This window comes from Epinephelus moara, chromosome 1 (assembly GCF_006386435.1).
Source record: "Epinephelus moara isolate mb chromosome 1, YSFRI_EMoa_1.0, whole genome shotgun sequence".
Classification (NCBI taxonomy): Eukaryota; Metazoa; Chordata; class Actinopteri; order Perciformes; family Serranidae; genus Epinephelus; species Epinephelus moara.
In genome coordinates this window covers 47,807,141-47,829,698 of record NC_065506.1, presented here as the reverse complement: position 1 = coordinate 47,829,698, position 22,558 = coordinate 47,807,141, and the positions used below count along the sequence as shown (strand labels likewise).

Genomic DNA, 22,558 nt, shown 5'->3' with positions numbered 1-22,558 from the left:
CCCCCCCCCCAGTCATCTTTCACACAGGGCTTCCGACAGATTCTACAATGTAAATTGCAGAATCTGTCTTGAGAGATTAGTGACTGACTAACTAACCCCCTTACAGAATGAACTGCAGACCAGTTTGGGTGGTAGATGACAGGGGGACAACTGTGTCCAAAATCCAGCAGCTTTACTACGACACATCTGACAACATTCATCTTTAAATACTTTCACAGCAAAAATTGATGTGTGCGATTAATTTAGATTTATTAATCACAGAGCATGTAATTAATTAGATTAATTTCTTAAATCACTTGACAGCCCTAAAATATATAAATACATCAGCTTTCTTTAGAAAATATCTAGCTGGGGAAATCAGGTTTCTCTCATGCTTTACCCCAATTTCAGGAACCGTGTTTTTCTCTTGCATGATGTTTAATAAACCAGGTCACTGCAGAGGATACTTCCCAGTGAATAAAGAGCTCTATTTGTTTCTTTTCCAACAGCTCTGATCATATTACGACTATTACTGTACTACAATAACTGTTTATCCTCTAAGCTGATCCTCAAGCCTCAACACAGCCGAACTCTACCTCTAATGTCAAACCCTACAGTTCTCATCCTGTGGAGGAACGTCCTCTCTTTATAGGATTGTCCTTGTTTTCTAATTGTTGTGAAGACATGTTGTCCTCATGAAGAAAAAAAGAACAGACACATATGTTTCCAGAAATGGCTCCACCCTGTGTCTGCCTGCTCAGGTACCTGCTACAGTAATTACACAGAGCCTGAACGAACTCAGAGGGAATCTTGGCTGGGAAAAGACGAAGCTGTTTGAGTTTCCGTTTCAAGGTCAGCCAGTAAGGTCGCAGTGAAAATGGAGGCAGTCTCACTGAGAAGAACCGTAGAGGAAAGAGAGCAGACATCCCTCTGAGCTCTGGGAGTGCTTCATAATAAAACACTATGTGCCTTTGAGGCCCATTTCAGCTGGGAACCAGCCAAGCTTAGCAGCCGAGGTGTTACATTAAAGGATTCTCTGCATAATTATCTGTAGTCTTATTTAAAACAGATCTGCTGCTGAAGCTGAGGGTGTGGGTGTGCAGTCGTATGCTTCTCTGCTCCTGCAAATGTAAGTGATGGCTGTGTGACCCAGACCTAACACACATCAGGTGCTTTACAGACCATATGTGAAAGACTGCCCTCAGTCAAGCATGAAATACAGGTCACACTGGAAACTGATGATGAAGCAGAAAGAGAACAATGCTGCCTCTTGAAATGTTCGGACTGAAGAGAATCTGAGGTTTTTGCATCAAGAGGATGAATTAAAACTGTGTTCAGCTTTGGATGCGAACAAACAAAACAGTCAACGTCAGCTGTGTCCGAAATCATTCACTGATTAACTACTCACAATGTAGAGAGTTCAAAGTAGAGCACTGCATTGTGAGTTCACCTGCAACATGAAAAAACACTTCCAGACACTACTCATTTTCTCTGCATTGTTAATTACGTTATTGCTGTCGCACAATTAAAACACGACATATCAACGTTGGCTGGTGAACCAAATACTGACTGATAAAAACATGAGATTATACTGAGTGTATTTTCCTAGATTAATAAATAATGTCCAAAGTACATAGTGTCTGTTTGTGTTGTGATGCTGCTCTGCTCACATTAAACGTATTAACGTCACAAATTGACACAAATCAGAGCTAGTAGCGACCTAGCTTGCTGATGTTAGCTAGCATCATTAGCCCTACTCTGTAGAGTAACTGTTGAACACTAGAAAACATCAGTTGCCGCGTTATTTTTATCTCTTCAGGAACTGTCCGACAATGACACATTAAACTGTTTATTACATAGCAAAGAAAAACTGGTAAAACAAATTTCAACATGTCACTATATATTAAACATGTACAGCAGGTTGTAATCGCGCTGCTCTGTCTCCCCTGGTCTGTCCCATATAGTCTGTCCATTCCTTTGGCACATGAGTGACATGACATTTTTTTTCCGAGGAACAATGCTGATCGCTTTTTCCACCACTAGGCTGCTACTGTATGGCAGGAGAGCCTTCCCTATATTCCTATATAACTAATGTAATTGCGAAGGCAGCCATCATGTGACAAATGTGCTGACGGGAGTAAAGACAGACATGATATAAAAAGAACACAGGACGTTCCCCGAGGAGAGCGGTGTTCATGTTATTTTAAAGTTTGTGGTCCTATTATCACATTACATGAGGAAGTATGTAACTTTATGGCATGTGACGGGTCACGGGACAACACCCTAAACCTAACTTACGTAACTTTATGTTAAGTACGTAACTTTATGTCAAGAATGTAGAGTGATGAGGCCCAACGATTCTTTTCCTAAAACTAAGCTGCTTAAATTTACATCAAGTACGTTACTCTGCATTAAGTACGTAAGAGTACGTCGAGAATGTCAAATGATGAGGCCAAACCATGATTCTTTTCCTAAACCTAAGTTACGTAACTTTATTTTCCCAAACCTTACCAACGTAACTTTACGCTAAGTATGTGACTTCACGTTACCGATGTAACATGATGACACCTAACCATGTTCCTTTTCCTAAACCTAACCTATGTGACTAAACATTAAGTACGCAACCTCATATAATGAATGTAACGTGACAACACCCAACCATGTTTCTTTTCCAAAACATAACCTACGAAACTTAATGTTAGGTTCACAACTTTACTTTAAGTACGTAACTTTATATCAAGTACGTAACAAGACGACATCCAACTATGTTTCTTTTCCTAAACCTAACATAAATAACTTAACGCTAAGTATGCAACTTTACGTTACGGATTTATCGTTACAACACCTACCATGTTTCTTTTCCTAACTCTAAACTTTACATTTCTCAACTGAACCTACTTAAATTTACATTAAGTACGTAACTTTAAGCATGTAATGTGACACCTAAACACGTTTCTTTTCCTAAACCTAACCTTCATAACTTTATTTTCCTAAACCTACGTAACTTTATACTAAGTACATAACTTTACGCTATGTACCTAACATGATGAGGCCCAACCATGCTTCTTTTCCCTAACCTAACCTAACCTAACCCATCGAGGTGCTTATTAATCGGACATGAATGTTGAGGTTAGCTATAGAGACCAAAACTCTTTTGTACCAGGCTGCAAACGTTTATTTCTGCTGTAAAGTTGGACATTTTAACATGGATGTCTATTGGGAATGACTCACTCTTGGAGCCAGCCTCAAGTGGCCGTCAGAGGAACTGCAGTTTTTGGCATTGCTTCATTTTTCAACCCCGGCGGTTGCAGCGTGAATAAAACAGAAAGCTGTCAGCCCGAGGACACGGTGAGCTGTGACTAAACACACCTCCTATTTAATTATTCAGCGTATCTCTGAACAGGATATTAGTTGAATACATTAGAATTAATGGAGGCATTGTTTCTTCGAGGCTCGGGCGGAGATGCTCTGCTCTGCTCTCAGTTTTGTTTTCTGGATTGGACCCTGGAGAAATGTTTCCCTTGCAGAGATTTGATTACAACCATACAATGATTAAGTTGTCTCCATCCCTAAATTGATTATCTTTTCCTGTTCAACCAAGACAGATATGGTATGTAGTATTATCATAATGGGATTTGGTGAGGTGATTTTATGAAATTACCATTTAAGAACACTGATTTACATGCCTGTAATTATCAGATAATGACACTCTGAGCATCGCTGTGACAAAAGGGGAAGCTGCAGCAGCAAACAGTGATAAAAGACAGTGAAGATGAATGTAGATTAACAGTTCTTCCATCATCCAGTTCATAACCTGCATTTCTGTTGAGGTCCACCATCATTAGAGATAATATGATGAGATATTTGATGCTCAATTTGTGCCTAAGTCAGTGGAAGTGGTTGGGTTATATAGAAATTACAAGGATCAAGTCAGCTTTTGAGTTGTTCATGCCACAACCAGTCACCAATATCGTCCTGAACATGACCAACAAAGAGGGGCGACGGGTCTGTGGCGACAACTGGAGTGAGCTGGATCACACAGATCTGCAAGCATACCTGGGCCTATTGATACTTGCTGGAGTCTAGAGATCAAGCAAACAGGCCACCAAGAGTTTATGGCATGCTGAGTCAGGCAGGGCAATTTTTCGGGCCACAATGTCTCTCAAAACCTTTCATGTCATCACGAGAGTCCTTCGGTTTGATGACCGTGACAAACGACCAGCACGCCTCAGCACCTCAGGGAGGTGTGGAACAAGTGGGTATGGCTGTTGCCTATGATGTTCAACCCAGGAAAAGATCTCACCGTGGATGAACGTCTGGTCCTGTTCAGAGGTCGCTTCGGCTTCAAACAATATATGCCCAGCAAGGCCAGTAAATATGGAATCAAGATCTGGGCAGCTTGGGATTCTAGGACGAGCTATGCCTGGAACATGGATGTTTACACTGGGAAACCAGCTCAAGGACAGCTAGAGAAAAACCAGGTATGAGAGTGGTGCTTCAGCTAACAGAGGCCTCCGGGGACACACCATAACACACGACAATTTTTTCACGTCAGATGCCCTTGGCCAGGAGCTGATAAAACGCAAACTCACCATGGTGGGAACGGTGAGGCGGAACAAGCCGGAGCTTCCCCCTGCACTGCTGGCGACACGAGAGCGGGCTCGCTACTCCTCGCTGTTCGCTTTTACAGACACACACACGCTTGTGTCGTACTGCCCGAGAAAGAGGAAGCTTGTGACCCTGATGAGCACTCTGCATAGGGATGATGCTGTGAGCCCCAGGGAGGACAAGAAACCCCAGACCATCGTCAATTATAATCAAAACAAAGGGGGCGTCGACAACCTTGACAAGGTAGGCTATTTCACTTTTTTCATGCAATATTTATTGTCATTCATGCAAAGGGCAATGCATTGCATTTTTGTGTAAGAAAATAGGTATTAATGTTTGAATTATTTATCGTGTTTCTTTTGCTGCAGGTGACCAGTGTGTTCTCCTGCAGGAGAAAGACAGCCCGCTGGCCCCTCGTCATCTTTGTCAATATGGCTGATGTGTCGGCCTACAACTCGTTTGTCGTCTGGACAGAAACTGATCCAAGTTGGAACAGAGGGAAGTGCCAGAAGAGGAGGCTGTTCCTTGAGGAGCTTGGCAGAGAACTGGTGACACCTCTGATCAGTAGACGCCAAGTTCTCCCCCGCACACCAGCCTCTGCCAGCTTGGTGACACAAATCCAACAGGATCCTCAACCTCAACTTTCCACCTGTGCAGCAGCTCCCCCTCCCCCAGCTACTCCTCCCAGCTCATCACCCAGGAGGAGATGCCGGTTCTGTGAGCCCAAGAGTGACCTGAAGACCAGCAGCAGGTGCAAGAAATGTGAAACACACATTTGCAAGAAACAAGCCATTGTGGTCACACACATCCCTCACACACTGGGACTGTTTTTGTATTTTTCACGTTATGAAGTGTTTTGGTCACAGGTTACACACACACACACACACACACACACACACACACACACAGACTTTTTTTCTCTGTTTCTGATTTTGAAATTTGTATTTTAAGTTTTGGAAATAAATTTTACTCATTGTAAACAAAAAAAAAAAAATGAATTTGAAACAGAAAATTTGCTCTCTGTTATTTGTGAATAAACTTGCATCAGTCTGAGAATATCCTGGCTAATATTTGACATATACCAGTCTGTGATAATCCAAAATAACTAAAAAACAAGGTATAATTTCATGTAAATGAGATCTATTGACCATAAATTAAGTGACTGGTAATTGTGGTAATGAGTTGGATTGAAGATGGCTAAAGCTGTGTAACAGAATTAGCTGATCCTTTATACTTTATGCTTTATAACCAGTCAGTCCAGTCCGGGAGGACAACAAGTGTTAGTATTTTCTGCCATTAATTTTTTTTTAAATGGTTTAAAAAAAAAAATTCTGACTAAACTCCACCAATTTATATGCCTTTGAGTTAACTATAGTAAAAATAATTTAGAATTTCTACTTTTGTTAACTAAAAAATGATGTGTAATTTCATGCAAATGAGGCCTATGACATCATATTTTCCAAAAATAAGTGATAAAATGTGTGGTAATGAGTTGGAGTTAAGTTGACTAAAAAGGTGAAACACAGTATTGGTTAATTTTTTGTTACATGTATTTATACCCACCTATAGTTCTCCGGGTCAATTTTGACCCTGAGGGAAACCAAAGGGGAGTTTTTGTGAAGACGACACAAGGTTAATATTGTAACAGGTTTGTTCATGAAGTATTTTTCTTTGTGACACTGATGATTCTGTGAAGTGTTAAAGTTTAGTTGATGTAAAACACACATTAAACACACATTAAACACACATTAAACACACATTAAACATGACTTAATAACGACAATTTCAAACACAAGGACACAAATCAGCTTCACTATAACTCGCAGCATTCACAGACAAACACTTGTCTTTATCTCGACACATTTTCCCCACAAATACAACATGCTAGTCTATGGCATTTTACATTGTATCAATTAGCCTAGCAGCTAGCAGTCTTTTCCTCACCTCATATAAAATCAGGGACAACAGCAACATTTAACAAAGGTAACGTTGCAAAATTCGGCTTCATTACAACTCACAAGGATCACTGACAAAACAACTGTCTTACACTAAACACGTTTTCCAAACAAATATATCAAGCTAACATTTTTAGCACAAGCCAATGGCATTTTACATTGTATAAATTAGCCTAGCGACGAGCGGAGATTTCCTCTTCCTGCATGAAGCCAGGAGAAATCACACTTAAAATGCTTTTTTGTGGAGGCTTTATTGTCTTCACAATTTATTGTTTTTTTTATCTGTGAAATTAAAGTAAATAAAAGCTTTGTTTCCACTGAGGGAAATGGTGTCAGCTTACAGAAACAGACAGGAGGTCTGCGTCACCGCGATGTGTAGTTACATTTCTGGAGAGGTGAATGTCAGGCTAGGTTACCGTGTAGGCTCTGCATCTACATGGCTACAGGGTCAATTCAACCAAGAAGTATAAACTCTGCCTTACTCATATGTGACACACCTGCCCATGTACACCTGTGGCACTCAATACTGTGCTTTTTCTCCCCTCTGCATTGAACAAAACACACAAGACCCAAACAATTTAAGTAAAAGTAGTAAAACATTTCCAACCTTAATGTAGCTCTGTTTATCTGTACAATGTCAGTCTGTCGCCACTTCCCCTTCCGTTATCAAGAATCCGTAACAACTGTCTGAGCTTGACCTGTCAAACCTTCCCAGATCTCAGCCGTTTGTTGAGTACAATAATATTATTACTGATAAGACTATAAATGTGAAGTTGTAATAATTTGGTATCTATCACATAAGTTGTGTTCATGTACATTCGGCCCTGTGTCTGAAAGGCTAAATGTGTTTCTCCCTAAACTCTGCAGCATTCTCATGTTAATGATGGGTTATACCAGTACTAATTATGAATCATTGTGGAAGGCCTCAGAAAACACAGAGGCCAAACACTGTAAACACTCCAGAGGGAGCTGGATCCTGGGGGGAGGGGGGCTCAGGAGTCATTTGACAGAAATTACACCTTATTTGCAGCTGCTTCTCCATTTCCTTGCTGTCTGCACAAATTAAACCATTCAGACATGCCTTATTAAAAAGCTATTTCTGTTCCAGCCTCATCTACTCTGCCACTTGAAATATTCACATGTGGGGGTGGGGGGGTGGGGGGGGCATCCTTCCTGCAGAAAAATTTCATACCAGCCACTCCAAAACAACTGTGGACAGAGTGGTGAAAAACAGAGATAAGAATGGAGCAGATATTGGATATTTGAACAACAGATTTAGCAACACCAGCGTTTCAGCGACTGAACTGCGCAGTGAAAGAAAGATATTTACTGTGGAGTCCAGACATCAGGTCACTCTTATAACTTCAGGGATTCCAATATAAAAATATTTACACACATATCGTCACCATATCTGTCTCAGTAGTTTTTATTTTACTCAGTCTGCTCCTCTGGCCCCGTCTCCACTCACTTCTCACTTCCTCCAGGCCCACGTATCTCCAAAAAACTCCGGACTTGCCACTCACCATCCGACCATCACATGCTCGAGTCACCTGACTGCCTCATTCACCTGCTCACCTGTTTCCCACATCAGCCTCGAACTGCGCCTCGCCTGGAGAGTGGACGAGAGCAGGCGGCTGAAGAAAATAACTTTTCCATGAACAAACAGAGCGTCAAGTAGAAGTTGAGAGAAGCTGAACTTTATGCAAATGAGCAGCGCCACCGCCGAAGCAGCAGCCAATTGCAGACCAGGTTTGCAGGACTCTGTGGACCCAGACGGACAGACGGCTCCAGGCCCTGCGTTTCCTCAGCAAATATGCCGATGCAATACAAAGGAGGCTTCCAAAAGTGTGATCAGTGTGAGCAATGTCAGAACGACCAGAGCACCCGCAGGCAATCATGAAGCTTTTGGTGGGAATCCCCAGTAAGGCTGCTTTCAGACCCAGAGTCGTCTCCTTTGGTCTGAATCAGGGACTAATTTTGCTCCAAAGTTGTATAATTGCCTAGAGTTGGTTCGTGTTCTCACGGCAGCATTTACAAGAGGACCAGATGAAATGCCTGCGTCAGAAAGCTGCTCTTGATTGGTCAGAATTTCCTTGTGGAAAAAATCCAGGAAGTAGAGCAAACGTTGAAGAAGAGTACACTTGCAAGATAAATGTGACACTTTCTAATGTCACAATGGAGGGACAACTACGCAGGTTGATTTTAGCGCTGCTCATCGTGGACTATATTGCTGTCATTGTTCATTTTAGTCAAACCATACAGTTTGAAAACGAGGCGCGGCTCCAACTAGAAAACAATGTTTTGATGCATTGGATGTGCTGAATGTGCATATTAAGGCAGTACAGGAGGAGGTGCACATTAATAATCCTCCAGGACTGTAACATGCTCATGTTTAACCCAAACAATGTGTCATGTGACTGCAGTTGCTTCACATCCAGGTCGGAACACCTTCTCACCACAAACCAACCGCACCAGAGTTCCTTTGTAACCGGACCGAGACCACCTCTTCAAGAAAGTCTCGGTCCGGTTGTTTTGGTGCACCTGAGTGTGATTGCTGTGTTCACACCTGCCCAAATGAACCACACTGAGGGGGCCGAACCGAACCAAACAGGGCAGGTGTGAAAGCACCCTAACTTTAACTGTGAATGACCAATTTGATGCCTTAAAACAAAAGCAGCATCGTCTACCTGTGTCTAAAAATGAACCTTATGATGCATATCTGTATAAACGCCTTCATTAATTACGTATATGTGATTTGGCTCATCCTAAACATACACATGGACTCAAACTAAACACCTCCACATTGAAAGAGAGCAGGGTGTTTTATGGTACAGGGTGTGAGATTGATTACAAAGCAATTAGAGTTTAAATGAGTGTTTAATGACACTGTTAACAACACATGATTTATTTAACATTATTAATGAGGCATTACCGTGTGGGGGAATAGGATATGAGACCAGCCTTACTCCCTCTGCACCAGTGCAGCCTGCAGACTGAGGAAATTACAAAACCGCCCACAACAGAAATCATTCAGCTCCTACTATTGTTTTAAATTGTTTTTTTTTTCCTCCCAAAAACAACACGTCAGATATAATTACATCTCACAGTATCTGTGCAACCAACAAGCATGCACAATGAAAAGGTGTAATTTAGTGTCAAACATTATCAGTGTCATATGTGCCTTAGGTATTATATGATCATTAATACAGATCAGTACGAAACCTGCCTTTTCACCGTCATTTACCATGTCTTTTTGTTTTTGTTTTTTTTAAAATTGTGCTTGGTGTATAAAAAATACCTACTCCAGCACTGTTGTCTATAAATAAAAAAATACACAATTCTAACGGCACCTTGATGCTGGCTCCAAAATATAAGTCAATCCCCACAGACCTCCATGTTAAAATGTCCACCTTTACAGCAGAAATAAACATGTTTACAGCCTGGTACAAAAACTGTTCGGTCTCTCTGGCTAATTTCTCTGTTCATGACAATGTTAATAAGGCTTAAAGTTCTGCATAATTTAGGGCGTGGTCACTCGTAGTGACAGCTTGTCTGCAAGGCGAATTTCAACATTCATGTCAGCTGTACGGAGGTGTACCCTCACACAGTGTTTCGTATGACATTTGACAAATTAGCACCCAATGAATAAGAGCCCCAATGGGTTAGGTTAGGTTTAGGGAAGAACTGTAGTTGGGCCTCCTCACGTTACATACTTCACGTTAAGTTACATGCTCATTAAAAAGTTACGCAAGTTAGGTTTAAGCAAATGAACACGGTTGAAGTTACGTACTTACTGTGAAGTTGCATACCTAACAAAGTTACCTAGGTTAGATTTAGAAAAGTAAAGTAACGTGGGTTAGGAAAAGATGGTTTGATGACATCATGTTATATCCATAATGTGAAGTTGCACACTTAACGTAAAGTTACTTTGTTTAGGTTTAGAGAAGTAAAGACATCACCATAGTACTGCAACATATTTTCAAACAACAGATACAGCAGTAACAACAGTATATGTAACAAATCAGTGCTGCTACCGGTTAGGTTAAGGAAAAGGATCATGGCTGGGTATCGAGACATTATTATTTAAATTTTGTGTATAAAGTTATGTATGTTAGGTTTAGGAAAAGAAACATAGTTGACTGTTGTCACGTTATACTTACCGTAAAGTTACATACTTAACTTAAAGTTACCTAGGTTAGGTTTAAGAAAGTAAAGTTACGGGGCGCCTTAGTGGTAGAGCAGGCGCCCCATGTACAAGGCTGTTGCTGCAGCAGCCCGGGTTCGACTCCAGCCTGTGGCCCTTTGCTGCATGTCACTCCCTCTCTCTCTCTCTCTCCCCTTCATGCTTGTCTGTCCTATACATTAAATATATAAAGGCTAAAAAGCCCCCAAAAATATAAGAAAATAAAGTTACGTAGGTTAGGTTTAGGAAGAGAAACATCGTACTTTAAGTAATGTACTATCCTATGTGACAACATACCATAAAATAACTCAAGTAGATTTAGTTTCAGAGGACACAAACACTGCTCTCCTGTGGGAAACTCTTGTCTTTGTTTGACCCCTCCATAACCCCAACCTTCCACCTTAACGTGGTGTTTCGCCCTTTATACTATTTGCTTCTTTACTCTCATCAGCGTTACATGGGTTGTAAAGGAAGTCTTGTACATTACTTTTTGTAGGTATACAACTAACGATCCAAGATGGCTGACAACCATGATGCCAAACTTGTTGCTTCAAAACAGAAGTCCACAAACCAGTGGGAGACATCACAATGGCTACATCCATTATTTTTAAAATGATGTGTCGGATTTCATCCTGTGTGGATCACGGTCAATTTTTCCAAACACAAAGTTAAAGGGAGTCATAAGAGTGCAGCAACCACAGCCTGCACCACCTTCTGTACAGTCATGGAGCCAGAAACATCAAATATAATAAACTGCATCAAGAGTCCCTGAGCCATTCAAATGCAATGTTTCATCCTCATATGTTCATCTACATCTCTGCAATGTGACTTCCCCCCTCTGTACTGCAGAACATTTAACACGGATTCCTGAGGCAGTCAATGGGACTAAAGATTACAAGTGGCTCTGCCCTGCAGAGAGGCAAAGAGGAGGAACTCTTGAAACCTGTGAAAAACTTTTCCCACTCAAGCATAGAAGTGATCACATCGAAGACAAGGCTGAATCCCACCTTCACTCTGTGGGGAGTTAAACATGCCCTCTGAGAAAGGAAGACAGAGACCGTAATGAAATAAGGCCACCCAAGAGGAGAAAGTTAATCTGCCACCATACCTCAGCTTCGATTCCCTTCCTCTTATTCCCAATATCCCCTGGGTGCTGCTTCATTGAGATGTATTATGTCATTCAACGCTAGAAGCCAAGTATCGTTAAGTGGCAATAAATTGTACAAATACCAGCCCAGTCACCAGGACAAAATGTGGCACTGTACGTTTCTGCAAACCACGAACACGTAGCAAATTTCTTTGTATTCTATCTTTTTCTGAATTGACCTAGTATATGAGCTGACTTTGTCATCATGAGGTGAGTACCACTGCAGACCACTGTCCGAGACCAACAAACAGCAAAACTGGTTGTGTTTAAATGAGTCATTTTTAAGGCTCCGAACATGGGTGTTTTGCAGCCACTTGTCGGCTTTTTACCAGCAGATTTTTAGACTACAAAGTTGGATGTTTTGTAGTGACTCATTAGCATTTTTCCAGTGTTTTGTTAGGCTCCAAAACATTAGTGTTTGTAGCGACCCGTCTCAGTTTTTTCAGCAGATTTATAGGCCCCAACATGGGTGTTTTGTAGCCACTTGTCAGCTTTCTTCCAGCAGATGTTTAGACTATAAAGTTGGGTGTTTTGTAGTGACCCATTAGTGTTTTTCCAGTGTTTTTAAGGCTCCAAATGTTGGCGTTTTGTAGCCACTTGTTGGTGTTTCTCTAGCAGCTTTTTAGGCTCCCAACATGGGTGTTTTGTAGCAACCCGTCAGTGTTTTTGCAGCGTTTTTTTTAGGCTCCAAATGTCAGTAACCTGTTGGTGTTTTTCTAGCTGGGACAGTGCCATTAATGGGGTTGCAATGGAATGAAATTTAATCCTACAGTACAATACAATTACAATAATCCTCTAAGAAAATATCACAGTTTCATGGCATCACAGTTTACAGAATTATAGTTATCATCATTATTATTATTATTATTATTATCATTATTATCATCATCATTAACAGTAACAATGGCACTTAATTGAATAAAAAAGAGATGGGTTTTTGGAGGGTGAAAAAACACTTTCTTGTAAGTGACTAGAGACAATTTTTTAAAGTAGAAATATGTGTAAAAAGTCTGTAGACGAGGAGGGAAGGAGATGCATACACGCAGGTGAGGTTCTCCATTCAGCTGCATTTTTTTCCCAATACCAAACCGTAGATAACCAAATACAAAGTAGGGTAACCATCAAATTCTCAGACCATAGTATACCTTGAAACAGGTGTACTGCTGCAACCCTAGTCACGAAAAGCAGTTGTTTTTTTTTACTGCTGCAACCCTAGTCACGAAAAGCAGTTGTTTTTTTTTTACAGAGAAATCTTTAGTTTTCCTGCCAAAACATGATCTTTTCCAAACCATAACCAAAGTTTTCCTGCCAAAACATGATCTTTTCCAAACCATAACCAAGAGGTTTTAGTGGCTAAACTTAAGCACGTTAGCCACCATTTTGTTTAATCTTAAAGTTTCATATATAAGGTGCAAACGAAACATATCCATGGTTTTCAGAAATGTACAATGCTAATATTTTCTCTGATGACTTGGTTGGGCATTTGGCCATGGCGGACGTCTCCACTCCACTCAGTGTCTGTCTAGTTTTCTTCTGGCTCAGGTTGTGTGTCTGTGTTTGTGTTAATGTGCTATGTGTCTACCTCAGGATGAGCTTTCAAATTTAGCTTCAGAGATCCAGGTCTTTCCTGCGAATTCTCACTTTTTGAGTATTCAGTATTAGTGAAATAAACTGGAATAAATATTGCAGCTATTAAGAGTGGAAGGCTGTGAATTATTCAACATGGCCCAGATAGCAGTCCCATCATTTGCTCAGCGGGATTCTGCAATATGAGTCAAATATGCAAAAATCACATAACACCTGCTGTTGTGCCTATGCAAATATCCTTATCGTCCAGCTAAAGCAACCATACCTGGCTCTATGCAGATGTCTGGATTTCTGATTTCAGGAGTATAATAATATCAGTGTGATGTTGGAATATAAAGTAGCATGGCCCCTCAGGCAATACCCCTTAAAATAGCTGTGACTATGGTTAAAGTTAGTGCAGAGAAGAAACTGGGTTCTGTCACTGCAGGGATTCGTTTTTCACCGTCTCATTTTAGTTTCATACTGGCCTTTTACATAAAAATAAAACATGTGTGTTGAAGTTTGATACTGCAAAGTTGGAGAATCAGATTAAAAAAGGATGGTCAAAAGCAACAGAGGACAGTGGAACGGTCAACAAGGCCAGTGATAGTTGTGATATCTTGCGGTGTTGGGCGGACGGACAGATAGATCACAACAGGGACACTCAGCCACAGAGGTTCATGTAAACAGATTAACCTAAGACTGGAGCTGGAATATGACCAACAGTGGGATTAGTCTGGCGTATACTCATGTGTTCATGAAACACCATCTGTAATACTGGTTACAATGGTCGGAGATGACCTGATGGGTGAGATGTCACTTCTCAGGGGTGGGTAAAGGTGGTGGGGTACGGAGGAGGAAGTGTTAATGAAATCACAGCATCCAACACGTTTTCTCGACTCCATCTCCTCTCTCTTCAACTCTCCCTCTCATACAGCCGATACAACAATGACTGGATGCTGACTGCTCTAATGCAGGGCTGGAAAGAGCATTACACTTAAGTCTAAGTACTTATTTCAAGAGAAGAAGTGTAAAAAAGAACTTTGATAGAAGCAGCAGCTAGGTCACTGTGTTACTCTGTCACTGCTTTGACAAGGGGGTGAAAATAAAGTGCAACTACTTCATGCCACTGAGCCCTCCTGTCCAAACCAACATTAAATCCTGATTTTTAAAGACAACACTTTGCAACATGTGCATAAAACTGACATTTATCAATTATAATTATAAATATAAGCAGCAATGTATATATATATTTATGTATATATATATTAATATTTAATAAATAACGGCCCGTTTATATATATATATACATACACATATATACATACATATAACAGGCTGCAGTGAGAGTCTCTCTCCATGGGATATTTAAAAATAGCAGCTTTGTGCATTTAGTCCTTCTCAGGCAAGCTCAGGGGTTTAGTGTTGCTGTAGCTCGAAGATATGCGACCCTTTTTTTTCTCCCAGTGAGGATTAGAATATATGTAGTTCACATAATTCGGCCGAAATTAATACATATAACGCTTTAAGATCCACTCATTACTAAAAGTGTACGTATTATTAAAACTTATTAATGGTCAAAGTTTTCATATGGAATATTAAAGGTGTGTAGATTGAGTCATGTCATCAACTCATGCATTGAGTAACATCACAAGTTAACGTTCTACCTTAAAAGTCACCGGCAGTCGGCCCAGTGAATGAAGTTATCGTTTCTCAGACTCCAGCTGCTGTGAGAGGCAGCAAAACATCCTTTCATTTTATAGTTACAGTTTACTAATAAAACTCTCCACAGTATGAACAGTGGTTACATGAGCCTCAAAACCAGACACAACTCAGCCCTGAGCAGAGTGACCGTCCTCTACTGACCAATCAGACTGCAGTGTTCACAGCTCCACCTTTTAGTACCAGATCTGTGTGCTAGGTACCCCAACAGAAGGGGGACCAAACATGGGGACGGTAAGGAACGCTTCTGTTGGTACCATCCACAACTTTTCACAGTGGAAATGGAAAAAAGCGCACCAAACTGAAACGTACCGTGCTGCTCGGTGGAAACTGGGCTTTTGACTCCACAATCACCTAATCTGACACAGTGACTGTCGGAACAGACAAAAATGTTGTGTAGTGTGAGCCAGGCATTACATTTAGACAGTGAAATAATAGTACTGCAAAATGCAAACAAAAGTATATGGTCTTAAACAGTAGGCCTACATACATGAAAATGCATGAAAAAATAAAGATTAGCTGTGGTACAAGAATACAGATAAAGAGGTATATTCAGTCAGAGGATTTGGGGAAGAAAGATGAATAATTTTCCATAATATATGGATATATGGGTATTGCTTATCGGCCAAATGAGTTGTTATATATCAGCATATTGGATATTGGCAAAAAAAAATAAATCCAAAATCGTGCATCCCTATAATAAAGTGATACAGTGATCATATAGTGGATTTTAAATTCATGCAAATAAAATGGCGCAGTCTCTCTCAAATTACAGAGAACAAAGCAAATGTTTTAAAAAATGTATACAAATCATATTAGTTTCATACATTGAACTGTTATCCTTTCTTACTTCATTTTTACAAACACATTCATATTGTAACACTGCATTTTAAAACACCGGAGTTAAACCAACCACAGAAAAACATTATATCTCCCTGTTTAACATCACATCAGTTAATGGAGCGACAGTAAAACGTACCTGTGATACACAACAGAGCACACCTGGTGCGGACGACCATCGACCCGCTCCTGCTCTGTCTGTACAGACGGCGTTATGCTAACGTTAGCTAACGGCACCACAGATGGTGTTTAATGGCGGCAAAAATCATAAAAACGGATATTTAACTTTATAAAAACACGGCGAACTTAATGACTAACACTGAATATACAAACAGATAAAGCCAAATCAACCTCTATGTGCTTTTTGGGTCAATTAACTTTATATTTGTCCACAAACATCGGCAAGCTAGCTAGCTCGTTAAGCTAGTTAGCTCATTGAGAATCCTCCGTAGCTCTGTAATTACCCATAATTCTCCGCTACTTAACACTTCAGGCAGGTAGAGTTTTGACAGCAGGTGGCGCTGTCGCTTTGTCAAACTGAATGTAATCTGAATTTAAAGCATCTCAGTAGCAGAGGTATTGATCTACAACATGATGGACAGAGGACACACTACAAACAGCCTCATTAATGAGTCAGCAAAATTAATCACTCACTACACCTGTGTTCAAAGAGCTCACAGTAAATTAAAGTGGTGCCATTCACTTAAATCTTGAGCCCTCCTACAATCTGATACAGCGATAGACAACAACATACACATTCAGCAAGTCTGATTTATATAAAGATGAGTAGATATAGAATCCTATATGGAAAACAGTGTGTCATGTAAGAACAGTATAGGAAACATACTTTTGGCTTTTGTGCCTTCCAGCTGCCTCTGCAGATGTGCGTTTCCTTCTGCAGACGGTCAGTGTCAGTGGTGATACTTCAGGCAGGTACTGAGTGTTGACAGCAGGTGGCGCTGTCGCTTCATTGAACTGAATATAATCTGAATTCCTAAACTGCTGTATTTGTTTAAAAACTTACCCTTGCCACCACCAAGTCATTCAATCTCAGCTGTCCCAGTCCTCTGTGGTGTGATTGGGCAGGACAATGGTGTTTTACTTTACAGAGGGGCACGCCCCCTTGTGGAGGGAGACACAGGGTCATCTGTTGAGCTTACCTTTCCCCATTTACCTCGGCTAATGTTAAAAAGCTTAAAAAAGAAAAAACAGGAAAAATCCAATTGTCAGAAACATGATCTGTGTGGCATCAAGTCAAAAACATCTGGAGGAGAAAACTGCCTCACTCTCACTTCTTACTCCAGGATGGGGGGATGATTTGTTCCTTCCAGGAGGGGCTGATGGAGGATTTAAAGCCTGGGCTGATGAGGCGCTACAAAATATAGGAGACTAATATAATCCTGACAGTGGACATGTAATGTCATTTAAAGAAATTACTGATAAATATAACATATCCCATAATTAGTTATGTGTTTTCACACTTGGTCCTTTTCAGCACTCTAAACGGACTCAGAGCAGTGACTCAGCATTAGAACTCAGACCCCTCTGAAGCGAACCAAACTCAGACGTTCGGTTCGCTTCAAGTCTGAGGTGCAGTTCACTTAACCTGTGCCTTGTGAACACAAAGCGCTCCAGGTTCACTTTACTCTTTGCCGTTGTATTCAGCCCTCTAGATCACATGCTGTTGACCTGGGACGCTTGAAAAACAGACAAAACCACAGCGGTCTGTAACGCTTGCAAGGGCGCAGGACGAGGAGTAGTTTGGTCCACAGAAGATACTGCATGTCTCCAGATGTGGAATGTAGAATACATCAAACAGCAACAGTCTACAGCACAGACACACTGAGGTTCTCCTCAAGTTTTATGTTCATCTGAAAGTGAGGAGCTTCATAACCACACTGCAGTGACACGTCAAAGTAAAAACAAAACCACATTAATATATATTATATATCAGCTATAGTGGACCAGAAAGAGACCTGAGTCCTCTTTCAAATGAACTGACAATGTGAACACAAAAAGAACCGAGTCCCTTTTCTGTCAGTACACTTCTTGGTCCACTTTAAGAGGTCTGAGTTTGGTTCTCGCATCTCAGTTCAATTCAATTCAAATTTATTTATAAAGCCCAATATCACAAATCACAATTTGCCTCACAGGGCTTTACGGCGTACGACATCCCTCTGTCCTTGGACCCTCACAGCGGATAAGGAAAAACTCCCCAAATAAACCTTTAACCAGGTAAAAGAATGGTAGAAACCATCTGATCTGGATGTCCCCCGGGAGCCTCCTGTTAGAGGTGTTGGGCTGGAGGGATTATATATCTTGTCTGGGCCCCAGGAGGAGCTGGAAAGTGTTGCTGGGGAGAGGGACGTCTGGGGTGCTTTGCTTGACCTGCTGCCCCTGAGACCTGGCCCCAAATAAGTGGAAGAAAATGAATGGATACATATACCATTATATATATATATATATATATATATATATATAGATAGATATATAGATAGATAGATAGATATAGATATATAGATATATAGATGTATGCTACTTATATAACATCTGGTCAGTCAGCATTCGACATACTGCCTTGTGCAAGCAGTCAGTGTGGTGGAATGGTATGTTGAAATCAGTTCAGCCTATGTACCAGAAACTTGGCTGAATAAATGAAGATGGAAATTAGGTTATTTTTACCAGTATCTGCACCACGTAACACACCTTTCTGTAACAAAGAGTCGATTCAAACTGCGTTTCTTTTGGTGTGGGTCATTTTTTCTAGCTGAAGTAGTTTAAATTAAGCTCTCGTCACACTGGACACAGGCGTCTGTCTCAGAGGACACATCCTGTCCTGAACCTCACACAAAGACTTGCCCCGTCCTACATTTACCTGATACCCGCTGGCTTCACACTGTTTCTGAAATGATTTCACCCTGCCATGTGATGAACCAAACACCTGCAGTTCCTGCCAGGAGTTTGAATAAATTAACATTTTAATAATTGCTAATTATTAATTTAATATATTAAATTGCAAGTGCCGGGGTTTCCAGGTGCTGTGCAGCAGAGAAATAAGAAATAGAACAGAATCACGACACAGAGTAAAATGACTGTGACACTTTAAGAATCTCAACAGCGATAGTTTTGGAATCACAAGTGAAAAGTCACAACGATCAGACATCATCTCTGAAATGAACAGCCCAGTCGCCAGAGGAAATGTCGGCACTGCACGTTTCTGCAAACCCTGAATACGACTGCACGTCTTATACGTATAGTTAGTGTGTCGACGTGTCTGACGGGACGAGGAAGAGGGGATAGTGGATGGCATGTCACCTGCCAAGCTTCACACCACTGGAACTGAAATGGGTTGTTGTTTTAGAAAAGTCATTGCTGCATTTCCAGCAGCTTTTTCGCCACCAAGCATGGTTGTATTTTGGGAACTGTCACTGTTTTTCCTGCCGGGATAGTGCTACGAAAAGCTGTTATTTTTTAACCGAGACTTGGGTGCCCTTTCAGCAGGGATTGTGTCTTTTAAACCAGGTATTTAAAACCCGAACATGATCTCTTCCCAACCATAACTGAGTGGTTTTTGTGCCTCAACATAACCACACATTAACCACTGCATTGTGTAACGTATCTGTGGTTTGCAGTGACGTACAACGCCAACATTTTCTCTGGTGACTGGGTTGAAATGAAACCTTTGGCAGACAGCACATCCGCATCAAGACCTTGTGACCTACAAGTGTCATCTGAAAGCTTAAGAACTACAACACATACAAATACCGTGGCTAAAAAACAAGAAGAAGAAACAGGTAAAGCTCTGCTTGTGGTGTTAGAAGCTGCGGTCCATTACATCAAACTAAGAAGCATGAATCAGTTTTTTTTTCTCATGTACAAGCTTTAACCTGATGGTGAACATGCAGCACACATTTCATTGAAGTCAGGTCACTGCCTCAGGCATCAAAAACTTTATCTGAATACAGCTGTGGATATTTAGCTCAATAGAGTAAACTGAATTTACCTAAATCACTGTGTAGACAACTTAGAAGTGTTTCAATCTCAAAAGTTCTACAGACAACATCCTGATGTCATCAGAAGAAGAACATCTTGATCCTCACCGTGCTTGTACTGCCTGTTTATCAAAAGTTACTCCACAGGATGTTAATTTACATCCTCACTCCACTGATTGAAGATAAGTTTCATCAAAGAAATATTTCATCACTGTGAAAGACGACTCGGAGCGGAGAGACGTTGCGTTCAGCTCTAAACCTCCATCCCTCTGAGTCATTTCTTCATTCTCTGATCACCATATAGAATTCTATATAATTTAAGACATCCATAATAATTTATCAGATTCTGAATGCACTATATATTTTACAGCTACATATGAAACAGTTCACTGCAGGTTACTACGGACATGTTGTACACGTACGATTAATAACAACATCAACAGAAGATGGACTCTGAACTCAACTCACTACAGCTCAAACAGTGCAAATCAAACCCTGGGATCAGCGGCGTGGATACAGGCTGCGGTACGAACTAGGCTTGGACGCTATCACGATATACCAAACGGTACAATTTTCAATACTGTCTATTAGACTAATCCGGAGATGTTGTATTGGTGTGCTGTTTGTGGTGCACAGCACGCGCCACCAGAGGTCAGTCTCTACTGGTGGAACAGGCAGCTAAGTTTAGAAAAGTGGCGGCTGTGAGTGGTGGGGATAACGTTACAGGATTGCACAGTCAAGTAACAGTAGCGTCGCAGAACTTTCAGAAGTTTGTGTTTCTATGTTTTTATGGTGTATGCTTTTCATTTCTTCTGGATCAGTACTGTAAGGCAGCAATACTTGTGCAGCTCCTGAGTCCGAGATGAATTCCCTACGGGGACAATAAAGTATATCATATTGCATTGTATCGTATCGTACACAAGTACCTACATATACTGTATACCCCGCTGAAATTTCAGGAATGTATGAAGTAGCGATGAGCCGAATACTCCGATTAAATAAGTATCCAGTACAGGTAATGTACTTGTTACGAGTACGAGTATCATACGAGTAAAATGTGTCGTTATCTGTGCTCGTGATGAAGGAAAATCCTCATCTGGGTGGCTGAGTTTAGAAAAATGGCGGCTGTGAATGGTGGGGATAACGTTACAGGACTGTAAACAGTACAGTCACGTAACTGCAACGCTGCACAACTTGCAGTAGTGTGTGTTTCTATGTTTTTATGGTGTATGTGTTTCTTTTCTTCTGGACCAGTTCTGAAAGGCAGCAATACTTGTGCAGCTCCTGAGCCCAAGATGAATTTCCCTACAGTTACAATAAAGTATATCGTATTGTACACAAGTACCTACATATACTGTACACCCCAGTGAAATTTCAGGCAGGTATGAAGCAGGTTTGAGCAGAATACTCGGAGAAAACGAGTATCTGGTACAGGTTATGTACTTGTTACGAGTATCATATGAGTAAAATGTGTCGTTATATGTACTCGTGATGAAGGAAAATCCTCATCTGGGTAGCTGTGTGTAATCTATTACTCTGAGGCTGTTCTGTCAGTGCTTTTCTCATAAGTAATAAACAGATACCGCCCAAGCCTAATACGAACCTTAATGATCCTGACATGAATTTCCCAAACACATCTGCCATCGACATCATCTTAAATCAGTGACGTCACACATTTGTTGCGTTGCTGCGAGGATCCAGTGTCAGTTGTGACAGAGAGCTGTGTGTTAGCAGGCGTCGTGTACTGTTAGGCCAACGAGGAGTCAATAAAGGGCGAGGAAACAGATCTCTGTGGCTACCAGCTGAGCTGCTGGGAGCTCAGATATGGCTGCAGTGTGTGTGAGCGAGCAGTCTGTGTGTGTGTGTGTGTGTGTGTGTGTGTGTGTGTGTGTGTGGACAGTCTCTCCATTAGCAAAGACTGTTTCTATATGTCTGTGTGCATGCACATGTGCGAGTGTGTGTGGGTATGTCCACTGTGAGCCTGTGTTCTGCAGTTAGAGCTCCTCAGCCATCTGCAGCAGAGAGTTGATGGCAGCGTCCTTGTTGCCCTGCTGTGCGTCCAGTACAGTGCGAACCACCTCCTTGTCCAGGTTGGGGAACATGTCTTGCAGAGCCTTTAGGTCCTCCTCGCTGCACACCTGCACCTGACCTCCGGCTGGCACAGCTGCTGGCATCGCCATGGGCACCATGCCCTGGTTGTAGACTGCTGGCACTCCTAGTAACACAGGACACACACGGCTGATGTCAGAGCCAGCTCTAGTCCTAGTAGGGCTGACCCAAACAAACGCAAAACTCTATCAGGAGCTGCGCCTTGACAAAATAAATCCAAACCTATATGACTGGACCATGTGGCACTTTAATTTGAAAGGACAGACACAGGAAGTGTCCACGCTCAGCAGTCAGACAGGAGTCAGGTTAATCTCCAGGACTGGTACCTGCGGTTATTCCACAGGCTAGTTAATAACATGTCGGGCAGGAAATCCAAAGTGTGGGATCATTTTGAGAAGGTGAAGGACGAACCCAAGGTGATATGTAAACTCATCTTCATTGGTCGACTACAAACATG

At 41.3% G+C, this 22,558-nt stretch overlaps 2 protein-coding genes and 1 pseudogene across 2 annotated transcripts in view; 1 reads left to right on the top strand and 2 right to left on the bottom strand.

Annotated features, from left to right (window-relative positions):
• The window catches only part of LOC126395957 (piggyBac transposable element-derived protein 4-like), a 30,814-nt pseudogene extending 22,594 nt beyond the window's left edge, over positions 1-8,220 (top strand).
• The window catches only part of LOC126393455 (CUGBP Elav-like family member 1), a 377,556-nt gene that overhangs the window by 308,691 nt on the left and 46,307 nt on the right, over positions 1-22,558 (bottom strand). The gene's annotated exons all lie outside the window — the stretch shown is intronic.
• tollip (toll interacting protein) overlaps positions 19,085-22,558 on the bottom strand; it is a 9,418-nt gene continuing 5,944 nt past the window's right edge. The window contains exon 6 of the mRNA XM_050051733.1: positions 19,085-22,207. Within this exon, the coding sequence (XP_049907690.1) occupies positions 21,987-22,207 (221 nt within the window). The 3' untranslated portion in view covers positions 19,085-21,986. The remainder of the gene's footprint in view (positions 22,208-22,558) is intronic.